At 52.4% G+C, this 15,791-nt stretch overlaps 5 protein-coding genes across 5 annotated transcripts; 3 read left to right on the forward strand and 2 right to left on the reverse strand.

The window, feature by feature from the left end:
• Positions 1-680: 680 nt before the first annotated feature.
• Positions 681-1,823, forward strand: J4E79_006550 (uncharacterized protein; the record flags this gene model as incomplete). The annotated part of the gene is made up of 1 exon (XM_049355420.1): positions 681-1,823. The coding sequence occupies one exon, from the start codon at positions 681-683 to the stop codon at positions 1,821-1,823; it is 1,143 nt and encodes a 380-aa protein (XP_049210093.1).
• A 1,154-nt stretch (positions 1,824-2,977) lies between these two features.
• On the reverse strand, positions 2,978-3,824 carry J4E79_006551 (uncharacterized protein; the record flags this gene model as incomplete). The annotated part of the gene is made up of 3 exons (XM_049355421.1): positions 2,978-3,094; positions 3,174-3,587; positions 3,768-3,824. The coding sequence occupies 3 exons, from the start codon at positions 3,822-3,824 to the stop codon at positions 2,978-2,980; spliced, it is 588 nt and encodes a 195-aa protein (XP_049210094.1).
• A 2,025-nt stretch (positions 3,825-5,849) lies between these two features.
• J4E79_006552 (uncharacterized protein) lies at positions 5,850-6,695 on the reverse strand (the record flags this gene model as incomplete). Its single annotated transcript, XM_049355422.1, has 1 exon — positions 5,850-6,695. The coding sequence occupies one exon, from the start codon at positions 6,693-6,695 to the stop codon at positions 5,850-5,852; it is 846 nt and encodes a 281-aa protein (XP_049210095.1).
• An 896-nt stretch (positions 6,696-7,591) lies between these two features.
• J4E79_006553 (uncharacterized protein) lies at positions 7,592-11,437 on the forward strand (the record flags this gene model as incomplete). Its single annotated transcript, XM_049355423.1, has 2 exons — positions 7,592-7,859; positions 7,911-11,437. The coding sequence occupies 2 exons, from the start codon at positions 7,592-7,594 to the stop codon at positions 11,435-11,437; spliced, it is 3,795 nt and encodes a 1,264-aa protein (XP_049210096.1).
• A 420-nt stretch (positions 11,438-11,857) lies between these two features.
• On the forward strand, positions 11,858-12,829 carry J4E79_006554 (uncharacterized protein; the record flags this gene model as incomplete). Its single annotated transcript, XM_049355424.1, has 2 exons — positions 11,858-12,057; positions 12,118-12,829. The coding sequence occupies 2 exons, from the start codon at positions 11,858-11,860 to the stop codon at positions 12,827-12,829; spliced, it is 912 nt and encodes a 303-aa protein (XP_049210097.1).
• Positions 12,830-15,791: the final 2,962 nt, after the last annotated feature.

A 15,791-nucleotide genomic window follows, 5' to 3' on the forward strand; every position in this document is an offset into this window, starting at 1 on the left:
GGCCCGTTTTGTTGGCGGGTCGACCGCGAGTGGGCTTTTCCCAACGATGTGTGTTTCCCGGCGGTTGCCCGTCGCTGGTACTGGAAGGGCCTCCCTTTGCGGGAGGAGTCGGAGTGGCGCCGTCAAACCTACCAAAGTTTCCATGTGTCTGGTGATGCACGACGCCGCACTCGTGATTTCTAAACTGTAGTCTAACTCTAAGACAGACGATGGCTCTTGCCTATAAACTAAAATACAGCAACGATCTTGGGGTACAGTTCGCCTAGATACAAGCTAGAACAAACCTGCTTCATCAAGGTTTGGGTCGGACCGCCAGGTTTCCGTGCTCTCAAATCAACCGGAACCGAGCTAGCGGCATGACTCGAGCCTCGTCGTGTGTGCCGTTCACATTCAGCCACGAATGACTCTTGCATGTGTTGCGCCGCCTGGGGAAGACTCCAGGCTTCTCTTTGGCCTGTCGACGTTGGCGACATCGTCGAGCCTCATGTTTGTAGCCATGGTACTGCGAACGCAATGCGCGTGGAGCGCTCCATTAGCCTCGCTTACTATGCGCTTGCTAGTAGCTTGCCAAAACTGTTTCATCACCTCATTTAGACTAATACTGCGAAATCTTCACCAGAAGACAACTACAGTACAACATCCATCACGCAATCGCGACCAAAAATCACCCGACATCCGTCATGGCCTACTCCGCCGAGCTTCGCCTCGCCTTGCAAGCCGTACACCGGGCGTCCTTGCTCACCAAATCCGTTCTCCGGAGCCTATCCAACAACGTGTCTGCGGAGACAAAGGCAGATGACAGTCCCGTGACCATTGCGGACTTCGCCGCCCAAGCCCTCCTCATATCCGCCCTGCGTGCCGTGTACCCAACAGACGCGTTCCTGGGCGAGGAAAGCGCAGATGCATTGCGTCAAAACGGGACACTTGCTGACCGCGTCTGGCAGCTCGTGCAACAGGCAAAGGACGAGACTCATGCAGGCAGCTCCGAGAACGAGAAGGGGGACGGAAACGCTGTCCAGAAAGAGGAGCTGGCTTTCCCGAAAAGTAAAGAAGAGATGTTCGAGCTCATCGATAGGGGTGGGAAAGGGGAAATCACCAGAAGAGGCCGGACATGGGTCATGGACCCCGTGGATGGCACAGCGACGTTTATGCAGGGCCAGCAGTACGCTGTTTGTCTGTGTTTGCTAGTCGATGGCGTACAGCAAGTCGGTGTCATTGCGTGTCCCAACCTCGCATTCCCTGTCCAAGGGGAACTCGGCCAAACAGCCATCCACGAGGACCAAGTCGACAAAGACGGCTTTGGCGTCATACTCTCCGCTGTCAAGGGCCAAGGCACCTTTATCCGCTCCATGAACAGTTCCCTTTCTGCTGGACTCGGAGAACCCCGCCATGTAGACCGGACTACGCTTCCCCAAAAGAAAACCTCGGAACTAAACTTTGTCGAAGCAACACTAGGCAAAACATCTCTCTCCCAACCTGAACACAACGCCGTTGCTACTACTCTCGGTGCGCAATGGCCAGGCACCATTCTCTGGTCTCAGCAGATGAAATACGTCGCTCTTACCCTCGGAGCTGCGGATGTCATGGTGCGCATCCCCAAGACTAAAGACCGCTTCACTTATATCTGGGATCACGCCGGTGGGCATCTTCTTTTCCAGGAAGCGGGCGGCGTTATCAGCGATTTCAAGGGCGAACAGATTGATTTTGCGAATGGAAGGAAGATTACGGGGGAGAGGAACTGGGGTATGATTGCTTGTATGCCTGGGTTGTTTGAGGAGGTGGGGAGGGCGGTTATGGAGGTGTTGAAGAAGAGGGAGGGTTGAGATGTGGTGGGGATGGAGATGCTGGGTCGAAGGGAGTTGGATGCGGGACTACAATACAACATTATGGTTGAATTAATCTCGATGTACACTGGATCTTGAGCGAATGCCTTTATGGTTGGTTTCGGTGCGGTGATATACTGCATTATGATGGTATACCAGAGGCTACCTATAGCTGGGACTAGTAATCGACATACATCAGATCACAAGCTCTTGTACATTCAGGGTAGGCGTGACAGGCCATACCACCCTCCGAAGGCATACCGCGAAAGTCACACTGTCAGACAGGGACACTATAGATCACGCTACAACGTAATGTCTCAGCGTTTCATATACCAGCTCCACAGTACCGATTGCGTGGGGTCTCGGATGACCGTCATGCCCGCACCACACCACACCGGCACGATCAACATCGGCAACCCTCTCTCACCGGCACATCGCTCGTCCCGAACACAACCATCCAGCCTCAAAACTCAGGTTCGGCTTCGGGTGTCAGACCCCAAAGCTTGAAAAGACGCCGTGTAGCGCTACACAAAACCTCTAAAACAGCCTCACCGGAAGGGTAAAGTGACATGCCACGGGAATACAAAAATGTGGGGTAAGCCACGACGTGAAAAGAGGGAAAAAAGCGGAGTATCGGTAGCGGAAACGACGACATGATGACATGAGTCTCAGGTGAGCAAGAAATCGAGGGGTTCGGGTGCTCATCATCTGCTTGCATGGCTTCTGGCTTCTCAGGGGTTGTACAACAGCATGGTATGGTATGGTCATATGTAGGGAGAACACGGAATATGCCTGGAAGACATGCATGCACCATTGCGGGTCTCTTTTTCGTTATGGGATCTGCGTAGGCAAGGATGGAGTGTGACTACTAGCCATAACGGATAGCATGTACATGAATGGGGTTTATTACACGACATCCTTGGTATATAGGCGGTGCTACAGCGCAATCAAGTCCGACGCCCAACTGGATCGGCGCTGGTTGCTAGTAGAAGAGGGGAGGGGGTCCATGGTCATTGCGTATATGTTGTGTACTGCATCTATTCCTCGTTGTGAACGCATGCACAAGCATGCTAGGTGTTTGCACAACCGCTCTCTGTTCATGCGCCCATCCGGCCTTGAGCCGTCGACAGCCGCTGGCTTGTAACACCCTGAGTCTATGATGCGCCGCCGCCGTTTTTCCGGAACGAGACTTTCTCCACTGCGACGTTTTCGTTGCCTTCGCCGTCTTTGCGTAGTTGGTAGACGTAGAGTACGAGGACGTCGCCTTGGACCTGGGTTCGTGTTAATTCTGATGTCCTCACCACCCTGCTGCTGCTTGCTGTTCCTTGTGTAACACCTGGGTAAACTCACATCCATCAACACAAAACTCGGCGTGGGATCCTCGTCTTCCGTCCACCACCCCGTGCTCATAGCACCTGTCGCACTCCCGGGATTGACAAAGAACTTGCCTTCCATCTCATACGCCTCAAACTTGTGTGTGCCGCCCCATAGCAAGACATCGACGTCCATCTGCCGCGCTGCTATCAGCAGACTGTCGCCGTCGCCGGGTGGTATGATGGTGTGGCCATGTGTAAAGCCTATGCGCAGACTACCATGTGTGACGACTTTCGATAAGGCGAGATTAGGCGCTTCAACGTCGAAGTCACCTTTTACAATCTGTAGATCGGGTGCAATGGCGCGCAGGAACTCGTACGTTTCGCGGTCTGTTATGTTGCCTAGACACAGAATTTGGCCGATCTTTCCGGGTGCGAGGAGTTTCTTGAACTACACAGTCGTGTAAGCGCATGCGCGTGTGGGTCTACGAGAGACATGGTGCGGGTGTAGTGGGTGGTGACGGATGGTGAACGTGATTGAGGTGGGGTAAGCGTACCTTCGCCGGTATGTCCTATGCAGCCTGTAAGTTTGTGAGGTCTAGCATCGTGAAGATTCGCTGTGGTGACATACTGAAGCTCGGTCTGGTATGAAGAGGTCGCCTAGGACCAGCACCAGTCGCGAAGCCATTGTAGTGGCGCAGTTGTGTCGTTATGCGCGCAAACTACGTTGAGGGGTAGCTCGGAGATATATCAAACAAGGGAGTCGGGCCTCGCAAGTAGGACGGAAATGTAGCTGAAGCTTGCGGGGATGTTGCGCGCAGCTGGAGGTGGAAGTTGGGGAGCTATGCTGTCACTGGGCGGGCCCCGGTGGCAGAACCCCGAGCTTGGCAGGGACGCCTGGACTGGAGATCGCGACGCTTCTCCACCAACACTAGGCGCCTTGATCATACTTTACTCATACTGCTAAAACGTCTTAGGGTTACTGGTCATCACATTCTCCTTTAATCCTTGGCTGTTGGTTAACACTGGCTCACTCCCGAGCATTACAATCAACGCTTTTGACCATAAATCTACCCGTGCGTGATTGTGGCTATTGTCACTTTAAGTATGGAGTACAACGCCGACGAAGCATCGACTAAGAAGCTGCTACTGCTGTCCTGTTACCAGTCATCCCGCTTCTTTGTCATCCATATGTCACATCACTAATACCGATCCCATAAACAAACTCTGTAAACATATCAATACCAGAAAGATTGCAAGTTTCTACGTCAAAACTTGATCTGATCATCAGTCTGTCAATTTGACGCTGAATCTGGCTCTCTACGCGATATGCTGACAGGAGGTATCTATGTGTACAAGGCTAGGACGAGGCTAACTCTTGTAGCTTCCGGTGAACACACCAGTTTTACAGCTGGAGCGAAGATGAGGAAAACGGTCTGCCATGACATCGTCACCCGATTTGCAAACAGGATTGTCTACACCGCTGCATTACAAATGCCCGAGCAAATCACGGTCACGGAATAGCTGCGCCTGCATACCTTGTGATCACCGGTATGTTCTCGTGTGCCATGATAGGCTGATAGGGCGTTCGCCTCCAACCGCGAGTACACCTCCACAACACCTCCATAACACCTCCCAAACCCCATAGAAGAGATACAGAGACCGCTCAAATTGGACATGAGTTCTAACATCTTATTATCCTTCGAGCGACGTTGGCGGCGAGGTATCTGCATAAACTCTGGGACCTGTGAGGGAGGCATCGGGGAAACGGGATGGGCGGCTCTGATTCACTTGTCAATTGTTCTATGCTGCGGCATGCATCCCAATAGACCTCGAGATGATTCAAATAAACGCCAATTCTTCTCCAAAATGTTTTGTCGTCTGCAATCTTTGCAGCAGTTCAGTGAAGACCTTTTTACCGCAGCCCGATCCATCTTTTTCTGCCCACCCCATCGCTTTTTGCACTTCACACATACAATCGCGACAGCCAATCACGGCCTTGCTCAGCTGCATCTGAATACGCGGTGATGACAAGCCCGAGCGACAGTACAGTCAACGTCGCGCTACAGATACTGTTTGGCATTGCCGCCATCTTCAGTGTCATCGTAGCCTTGTTTGGTCTGCATTACCGAGACTCTGTTGGATTTGTCTTGTACCGGTACTTCACAAACCGTCCTACTGAGTGTATGTACGATGATTGGCAGGACCGTCATTTGTTGTATCTCGGCGCTGATCGTACTACTAGCACACGAGCTCGAAAGCGGACTCCAATACTCGGATGACTCGACAGCAAGCCGGACAAATATAACACGCACTTCATCCGTGCAATATCCTCCTTCGACTAATATTCCCTCTGCGACACCCTCGATTTCAGACTCAATGGCCCCAACCAAACCGGCTTCCAACACTAGCCTTTGCAACACCAGTACCGAAACAAATACAGCATAGTCATCGCGCATTATTACGCGATGGCAGAGTCCTGCGCATCATGTGCAAAACCATGATGATCAAGGACAATGTTTGCAAGGAGTTTGCAAGGGATTAGAAGAGCATCTACACGTGTTTCCAAGTCATGAACCTCATAACATGGTGTCGTAGTAACAATACATGTAATCTATACAGTTTCGTCAAAATACACTGCTATTCCCAGGTGCACCCGAATTGATCCTCTGGGCGACAGAGATCATCCCATTGTAGCATGGACAACGTAGTCTCAGATGGCAATAGACTTCTTCTCCTCTTCAACATCCCCATACCAACCAAAGAGGTGCGCGACATACTCTCCAGCGAGACCCAAACTGATCGCTCCGCCAGTAAACCATGCACCATTCACGAACCACCACCAGCAGTTCTGGACTTCCTTCAGCTTCACTCGTCGAATCATGGTGCCTAGAGTGACTGCTGCTCCTCCGACCGACCCGACGAAGTAGACCGGTCCTAAGCCTGCTGCAACTCCGGTAGCGGATAATAGACCAAGCTGAACGACCGCCAAACCCGACAACACCGTCTTGGTTTCTTTCTCGTGCTTGAGTGCGATACTCTTGATTCCAGCTCTGACATCATCTTTGATATCCATGTGCGCGTAGATCATGTCGTACAAGACAGTCCACGCAACGTTGCTAGCGTAAAGACAAGCTGCCGCAGTGAGCGCTGTCTGGTTCGCCAACAGATCGACACCCAGCGCAGGGAAGCCCATCATCGCACCCCAAGAGAACGTAAGACCGAGGACGAATTGAGGATAGTATGTTACCCGTTTCGCCAAAGGATAAAGCGTAACGAGAACAAGTGACGGTGTCGCGTACCAGAAGCATTCGAATGGAAGTGAAAGAAGAACGGCCAAACCGGTCGTAAGCTGTCCTCCAAGGAAGACAATAGCCTGCTGGGGTGTGATTGCTCGTCTTGCTATGGGACGCAATCGCGTGCGTTCGACGTGTGGATCGAGGTTCCGGTCCCAAAGGTCGTTGATTGTGCATCCGGCGCCTCTCATCACCAGAGCTCCTGTGAAGAAGAGGGCTGTTGTGCTGATGACTGCGGATGGTGCGGCGAGAGGTGTGGCCATGGTTGCAGCGAGGAGTGTGCTGAACATGCAAGGAAAGAAGAGGTAGTATGTACCGGCCGGTTTGTCCAGCCTCATCAGCTCGCCGTACGGAACAGCTTTCTGAGGCAGATATGAAAGGAAGCCGGTGGTTGGTGGCTTGTAATCGGGAAGTGGTTTCGACGGCCCATCTTGTAATGTTGTCGCTGCCGCTACTCCTGACTGCAGGTTTGTCGAGTTTCGTCGTGTTGACTTGATGAGCTGGGTGGTTTGCGGACGATAGCTCGAGAGTGGTAGAGGTGTTGATAGTCGTCCTCGTCTACAAGCGGATTGTAATGTGGAAGAATTCCGAGTGTATTGCCGGCACACCGGCGCAGCCCGCGCTGCATAAAGTCGTAAGAGAGTCATCCTCGGCTTTTAAATGTTTAGACGGTCAGAAGTGTTTGCAATTTCACATGTAAAGGCATGCGTGCTAGGTCTTCTGTTTGCTGGGCTGGTACGCAGGGTTCCGATCTCAACGTGCTATGCTGAACATGTCGAAGACGATGTGAGTGGCTAGAACACCAATTGGGAAAGGCACTTCGGTCACTGCCGTCCAGCGCCGAATCGGGATGGTGAGTGAGTGGGGAACGTGAAAGCTGAACCGTGGGTTCGCGCTAACTCTCGACGGCACGTGACTGGTCAGAACGCCGTTTCCTCGGTCGCGTCCACATCCCGAAAGCTCACCTCGCCGCCGCCAAATCAACTACAACTCACACTTTCTGCAGCACTCGCTCCGCCAGCGACCACGACCACGCGCCCACGCCTACCCGCTGCGCTCCCGTCTATTCACGACTGCGACAACGCCGCGGAGGTGCTTCACGCTCCTGTAACCCCACACCGAGAACGCGACTTCTGAATGTTAGTCGTGGGTGACGACGATGCCGGCCGCGCGCCCCCGGGCCTCATTTGAGCCCATACCGCCCGATTTCGATGTGCGCACCTTTGTGGAGACCGCGGACAATTTCCAATATGTCGACCGCATTTCCTACGAGATGATCGCCAACAATGGCATCGAGGCCTTTGAGAAGCTGGTGATGCTGCACGTCATAATAGGCGGCAAGCCTCTTGTAATCGACGGCTTCGAGGAGGTTCTGGATCCCTGGACCTTCACGCCTTCGTGGCTGCGCGACAACCATGGCGACAAAGGTGAGCGCAACTTAGGGCAGCACTCGGCGCGCATAGCTAACAGTAAGACAGTCGAGAATGCGCGCAATCTCTCGACCAAGGAGAACATTCCTCTTACCATGAAGCATTACCTAAAGCATATGACGAAGCTGACCGAGCAATTCTTCGACGGCCCCGACGACGCATACCGCGATAAGGCGAGGCAGCGCATCTACCTCAAGGATATCGACTGTCCTCAAGTGTGGCATGATAAACTGAAGGAGCATATTCCCTCGGTTCTGTTCTACCTCAACGAGAGCACCGGTGAGCCTGGCGGTCCCGGCGCATTGGACGAGCCCGGTGGTCGCAAAGGACGCGGTATTGGACGCGCTGGAGATCTCATGAGCAGCCTGCCACCTGAGATGCGCGCGGAGAACCTCATGTGTTATATTGGTCACGAAGGCACCTACACCCCATCACATCGAGAGATGTGCGCCTCACTCGGTCAAAACATCATGGTCAATGCATCAGGCAACATCAGCGAAGACGGCAAGCAGGAGCGTCCTGGATCGTCCATCTGGTTCATGACAGAGAGCAAGGACCGTCATGTTGTCTCGGAATACTGGCTTTCGGTACTAGGCCACGACATAGAAGTGGAGAACCATTTCGCGCAGCTCATCGCTTGGAAGAAGGCCCCATTCCAGACTTATGTTGTAGAGCAGCGAGCGGGCGACTTTATACTCATCCCACCACTGGCTCCTCACCAAGTCTGGAATCGCGGCACGCGAACCATGAAGATTGCTTGGAACCGGACAACTGTCGAAACACTGGAACTCGCACTGAACGAGGCATTGCCCAACTCCCGAGTCGTCTGCAGAGATGAGCAATACAAGAACAAGGCCATCGTCTATTACACCCTTCAGAAATACTCCAGCCTCATCAAGTCCGCGCGCGCTCAAGTCGAAGCGGGTGGCGAACAGGCAGTTGCAATTCAAACGTCAGTCAAAATAAAGCAAGTGCAGAAGGATTTCAAGAAGCTTTTCGATCTGTATAAGGCCATTCTGCTGTCAGAGGCGTTTGCACCGGACTCACGAGAACACCCAGAGTTTCTTCCCTACGACAGCAACGTAACTTGTGCCTATTGTAGATGCAACATCTTCAATCGCTTCCTTAGCTGCAAGACTTGCAAGAACTTGTTCAGTTCGGAGATCGAAGAACCATACGACGTTTGCATGGACTGCTATTGCATGGGACGAAGCTGTGGCTGTCAATCAGGATACACATGGGTCGAACAGTGGAAGTGGAAGGACCTCCTCCACAAGTACGAAGAGTGGCGCGCTCAGATTATCGACATCGATGGCTTCGTACATGAGAAGACTCCGCTTCCACTGCAAGAAGAGCGACGATATCTTGGCAAGAAGACATTGGCCACAGTCTGTCAAGAGCAACTTCGAGTCCGACCCTTCGTCGAGATTAAGAACCCGCAACCTGAGAGCGTGTCCGACGATGAGGAGCCTGTCGTTGACGAATACGGCAACGTCAAGAAGGTTGCGAACAAGAAGTCGAAGCAGTACCTTTCGAAGCACAAGTCGTGCCATTTTTGTCTTCACCGCCATCCGAAATGGAAGATGGCATTCTGCACGAGCTGTGACCTGTCCTATTGCTACGGTACCCTGTTTCGAGCACACGACATGATGCCGGTAAACGTCATGGAGGCTTACAACTGGAAGTGCCCACACTGCAGACGAGTTTGCAACACTGGCGCCTGTCGACGTGACCCCCGACAACATCCATACGAGCCCAAAGGAACTTTGCTCGGCCACGACACCAAGAAAGTGGCTGATATACGCTCAGTAGAGTGTCTCGTCGATTTCAGTGTGTCTAATCTGAACTGGTTGCGGGAAGAGGAGGGTATGGGCCAGAGTGCAATGCAACGCAGAATGCTGCAAGCGGAGATGGACAAAATGGCGGATCCTTCCCTTGATGCGCGATTCATTGAAGATGACAACCACGGCTACACCCGATACGGTATTACTTACTCTCCCGTTGAGGACGCCAACGGCGTCGTTCACGACAATGGTGACGCAGGGGCAAATGGTGCTCCATACTACCATGATCCCGGCATGGATGGTGAGATTCCGCGTCTGGGTCAGAAGCGTGGTCGCGAAGAAGACGAGGATGTACAGGGCGGCCGGCGGAAGAAGGCCAAGGCAAAGAAACAGAAGAAGAAGAAGGACGACGAAGCACAACCCCTGCAACCGAAGAATGCATCTGGCAAGGAATATCAAAAGGAGGTACAGAGGAAGCTGCTCGAGGATGCCAAACGCGAGGACAGGTTCATCATGGTTGCCGCGAAGATGAAGGGTAAATCCAAGGTGGTAAAGTTATCTCTGGCCACTGGCCATCTTGACCGAATCCGGCAAAGACCCGTCCCCGAGCGCGCACCAGTGCTGCGACAAGGCACTCCTGAGGAAATCGAAGCGTCTGGCGACATGCGGTCCATTCTACAGTCCGATGTTGTGCCGAAGCCAAACACTCTCAAGAGCGTGGCTGAGAAAGAGAAGGACGCGAAGACATATCGGATTCGAGTAGAAGAGGATGAGGCATACTCAACGCGCAAGCGCAATCCGGAAATTAGCGGCGCTGCGAAACCAGGCAGGCCTCGTGGCTCCAAACGATTTGAAGAGATCACGCTCGATTCCGATGAGGAGTTTGGTGGCGAAGAAGACGAGCCCGGATATACTGGTCGCCCGCGTGGGCGTGCATCGAACTGGTTGGCGCGAAGGAACGAAGGTGAAGAAGACCTACCCACCGAGCTGCCGTCCGACTTTAGGGATGGAGCTGTAAGGCCCAACCGGGAGAAAGACCGAGAGCGAAGCCGCGTGTACAATGAGCGCCGAAAATCCATGCCAGCAAAACCAAAAGCTGGAATCAGACCTACTGGACCACCATCCGAAGATCCGGAACCCAACAACGCTGGTGATGTCTCCGGGCATGCCTCTGACCAGGATGGTCTTCACGAAGAGGATGATCAGTCCAGTGAAGCTTTCATTCTCGCACAACAAGCTGCTGCCGCTGCCCTGGAAGCCCAACGTCGGGAGGAGGAGGCAAAAGCTCGTGCAGAAGCTGAAGCTAGAGAAGCCGAGGAGAATCTGCGAGCGAAGATGGCGCTGTTCCCCGATTCGGACGATGACCAGCTCATGGACACATTCCTTGGTGACCTGCCCGCTGATGAGGAGCCATTTGAAGATGACACACGATCTGAGGACAAAACACCGGAGCCTGTCCGCACAGGGCCACCGCCAACCACAAATTCCATCTTGAGTGGGTTGAACGGGAAGAAGATCAAGATTGTTGCGGCATCCAAGCGGAACGGTAACGGACCAAGCAAAGTCACTACTACGACGACTGTTACTGCACCAGCGTCCAAGTTTTCCGCTGTCAACAGGAAGCCCCAGGCCATTAATGTGTCGGATTCGGAGAGTGATGATGAGATTCCTGCGAGCGCACCAGCTCCGAAGAAACCTGTTGGCAGACCACCAGGTCGCCCTGCTATGGTACCGACCCGCGGCTCGAGTTCTGGGAAGCGTGGTCGTGGACGTCCAAGGAAGACTACGTGAAATGTCGATTAGCCAGGCGTTTGGAGCTTGCATTTACATAGGGCTGTTTGTTTGTTTGCTCATATACCAGTGTTTCTTAGCAAGGCGTGGTGGATATTCCTCTGGCATCTCCTCGGAAATTCTGAGGCGGGCGTCCTGGTGCATTATTGTCCACGGTCATAGATGAAGCGTCGAATTCGATATTTGAGGTTAAACCATGTATAGTAGCTGCAGTGCGTAATACGACACGGTAGAATCTTTCAGAGCGAGTGCATAAATTACACTGGTCACACAAAAGACTCGTCTTCTGCGGACAGGGTTTGAAGGCGACTCAGCCAATTCATGTGCACGTGATCTCGCACCGGGCTTACAGACGCGTCTTCCCACTTTAACGCCAATCCCACCTTGCCTCGCGATCGCAACACACCAACAACACCCACAATGCCGCCACTCCACATCAAAACTATAACTCTGGGTGCGTTTAAGGATGTCTTGTCGCGTTACCCTGCCATGGTCCCCGAGAAGCTACGCGACTTGGACGCGCAACGCTATGACATCATCCGCAAAGCCGTAGCTGCACAAGACGAAAGCGAGAAACACTTGACGAAAGAGCAGGTCGTGACGCTTGTGGAATGGAAGCTGTATGTGGTACCCTTTTATTGAGATAATATATGAGGAGGTTTGAACTAATATCGAGACAGGAAGCACGGCACGTTTCGTCCAGCCCTACTAGGCCTGGTCCAAAGCAACACGCCAGAGGCAGTTGAGAAAACAACCAAAAAGGCCTACGCCGCGCTCTGGAAGAGCAAATCATCCCATCCTGATGCCATCCCCGCGCTCAAGATCCTTGTGGGACTGAAGGGCGTGGGCCCAGCAACTGCATCTTTGCTTCTTTCTGTTCTCCGACCTGCAGAGATACCGTTCTTCTCCGATGAGCTGTTTAGATGGTCTGTTTGGGATGATGAAACGGGGAGCGGAAAAGATGGAAAGGGCTGGCAGAGGAAGATCAAGTATAACGTCAAGGAGTATGAGATGATGCTCGAACGCGTGCACGAGTTAAGGATGAGATTGCGAAGAGGTTTCGGGCAGAGAGACCCTTTGGCGAGAGCGATTGACGTTGAGAGAGTAGCTTGGGTACTCGGAAAAGAGGGTGTGGATGTTAGTGCGCAGGGACATGAAACAGAGGAGCGTGAGGGAAAAGACGCGGATGTACAAGCTGACACGAAGGTGGACGAGGATGACAAGGAGAAAGACGAAGCACAGGAAGAAGCGATCCCACCAGCAATGAAAGAGAGTAGCGGTGATGAAGCAACGATTGCAAAGCCCGTAGCGAAGAAAGGTACGAAACGTAAAGCTTCGGAGGCCAAAGCACCTGTCGAAGGTACCCGCAAGAGTACGCGGACGAAGAAGTAGCCCAACGTCAGCATATCTCGACCGCCTCCCAATCAAGCGCAACCACAGATGGAGGAAACACATGTGCAGGTATCAAGACCAACTAGCCTCCAGCATTCAACACAGATCACGCATCTCGACGCTCGCCAGTCACTATATCCGGATCGCAATAATCCCGTTATCGTTATTCCCTTTTACCAATTCATCACACCGATGCCGCTTATCATCGGTGTTATCACTCTTCCCTATCTTACCGTCACTAAGACACGAACATGCATACCTGGCCCTACCCATCATTTCCATCCCAGTATCTCACACCGGTCAACGCAATCCTCATTCATCCTTCTAGCTCGTTCCCTCGCATCCAAAGCACGTTCCTGTTCACCGTAACCGAGATAACCCTTCTGATCGGTGTGACGCCCATATGTCATGCATGTCGTATCAGCAAAAACGCGGACATGATGGAACACAACAAGCGACCTTGGTGTTTCGTATCCACGGAAGTTTTTCCCGTCGAATGAAGCCCTGAAATGGATTTCTTGGGGTGAGGTAAGATCTGACGAGGTGCCCTTGCTTAGTCTACATCCAGCAACACCTCGTATACCCGGAGATGAACACAGCGGGGTCTGGGGTGTGGTGTTACGTGAGATGCGAGATGTGTGATGAGAAAGTGTCATGGCCAGTCTATGTCATGCATGAAAAGGATGACTGCCACGCGAGAAATTGCGGGGAAGCAAAGGGCCTTGTACACAATGGGCAATGATTTTCAGCAAAAAGTGAGGAATGTGATGGGATGTGATGGGATGTGATGAGATTAGGCGGGCGACATAAGGGTGTCTCTTAGTTAGAAGTCGGAGTTCGGAGCGTGCCGAACGGGGTATGTCACTGGTCGACTTGATGGAGCAAGTTTGCCGCGGAGGTCTAACGTCGGTGACTGAGATGAAACGGCTCTTGGATTGCGGCAAAGCGCGCTTGTGGGGAAATGGTGGTGATGATGACTTGCATGGTGGTTTCTCGCTGATAATTGGAATCTGGACTTCGCTCATGGCGCGGCTATGGAAAATTGCAGTCGCTTCCAGGTAACATCAAGGGGATGGAGTATGCATAACGGACCATTGGGACACATGGCATGGTCAAACAAGGACTCCCGAAACAGTACTGGTAGTTTTCAGCACATATGAATGTAGCATCAGCCTCAGTTCATATCCGTATAGACCTGTACGCATCCCTCCATGCGGAAGGGCAGTCTCCTTCCGTGCTTCTATTTTCTGCTTCTTGATCCGCATTCGCACACTCCGCACCTCTTTCTAACACCCCATCCAATATCCCCCAAATTACACATTCCTGCGCCAGTCTCCAGATACAGAAGCACAACCGCCCCCAACCCCATCACCGCGTTCGCGCCCCGTAATCCAACGCATAGCCTCGGATCCGGCAACCGAAGCGAACGGGAAACAAGGGAGACAACTCCGAACCCAGCGTGCTGGTATAGGTAGAAAGAAGGAGATTGACCACTATAGTGCTTCAGCCTCGCTAGATACGGGCTAGGAGATGTGAATCCGGGCTTGTGCTTGATTGTGATGGAACTGCACCGAGGGGTTGCTGGCTCGGCATAAGTTTTCTGTTGATGCGCTGTACGCTGTATACGCTGTGTGTATGTAGACGACAAAGAACGCTACTTGTGACCAACCTGCCAGTAGCTTGGAATTGTGTGCTAAGCCCCGCGAAACATCTTTCGGCGCGCAACTTTTAGCGGTGGTGCACATCACCTCACCTCGCTTGCAGTCTCGCTCCACGTCAAACACCAACGAGCTAGCCACGATCCTGCACGTCAATATAGTCTTTACTCAACTGAGCCCATCCTCCCCCAACCTCCGCGTTAGCCACAACTTCAACCATTTCCAGCTTACTGCACTTTCCCATGTTTCCGTTCGCACGCAATCGCATCTCCCTGCCAAACATATGCATGTGCGCCCTTTAAGTTTTTTGCTCGAACCAGCCCTGGGCTAGCCTTCATCGCCCATCGGTGAGACGTCTGCGGGTCGCTCATTCCAGCAGACTTGCTATCTAACTTGCGATATGATGACTTGCATACAGTTATCCGTTGTCAGAAAGAAAAAGGAAACAACCACTTAGAGATTTATGCAGGTAAGAGAAGGAGGATCCCCCGATCTGTACACCTGCATGCATGCAGGTTCGCGATCGGCGATCTGTGGTTAACATGTTAATGTCGGTAATGTTGGTGGGGGAAATTGGCTTGAGTTCAGCGTATTTTCAGGGTTCGCAAACGTTGGGGAATCTCCGTCCGGGTAAGGCGGCTGTTGGAAAAAATAAGAGACGGCGGCGGTGACATATTATTACTACATATATTACTATATGTATGTACCGCTCGGGAGTCGGTACAATACCGATCGGTTGGGAATCTTTGTTGGGAGATTGGCTACATGCAGGTGTGTCGCAACAGGAGCGATGTCGGAAATTGACTTTTCCTTTTACTATGGGGTGCCGAGTTGCTAGGGGAGGGAACCGCAGATACGGTTGCGGTTGTGGTTTGTCAAGGGTGGAGATGCTCGATGCATGTCCAACCGAGGTGTGTGGAGAATAGCATCATCACTGAATACGGTGAAGATCCTCATGTCGGTCAAGTTCAACAAGATCAGGGCATTATGCCTGTTCATGCATTATACTACACGGCTTGACAAACAGCCAATATGCTTGCTATCAAAGACACTTCAAAGAAGCGAAGAGTAGTAACTAGCTAAGGACACAGTAATCCATCCCCTTCAGTTTGCCATGTGCGGAACAGCTTCCCAGGAAAGCCAAAGCCCCCTTGTTGAGCGCATCGCTTACCGAGGTTATGTTCTCATCGATCATCAACAATTCATCCTTCATTCTCAACCAAATGGAGGCCCAGGCCACACCAGAGAAAAAGTGGAAATAGATACAGAATGGTAATAGTAAATGCTGAGAAGAGAAAAGAGAC

This window comes from Alternaria viburni, assembly GCF_023758015.1.
Source record: "Alternaria viburni strain BMP 2772 chromosome Unknown scaffold_13, whole genome shotgun sequence".
NCBI classification, from domain to species: Eukaryota; Fungi; Ascomycota; class Dothideomycetes; order Pleosporales; family Pleosporaceae; genus Alternaria; species Alternaria viburni.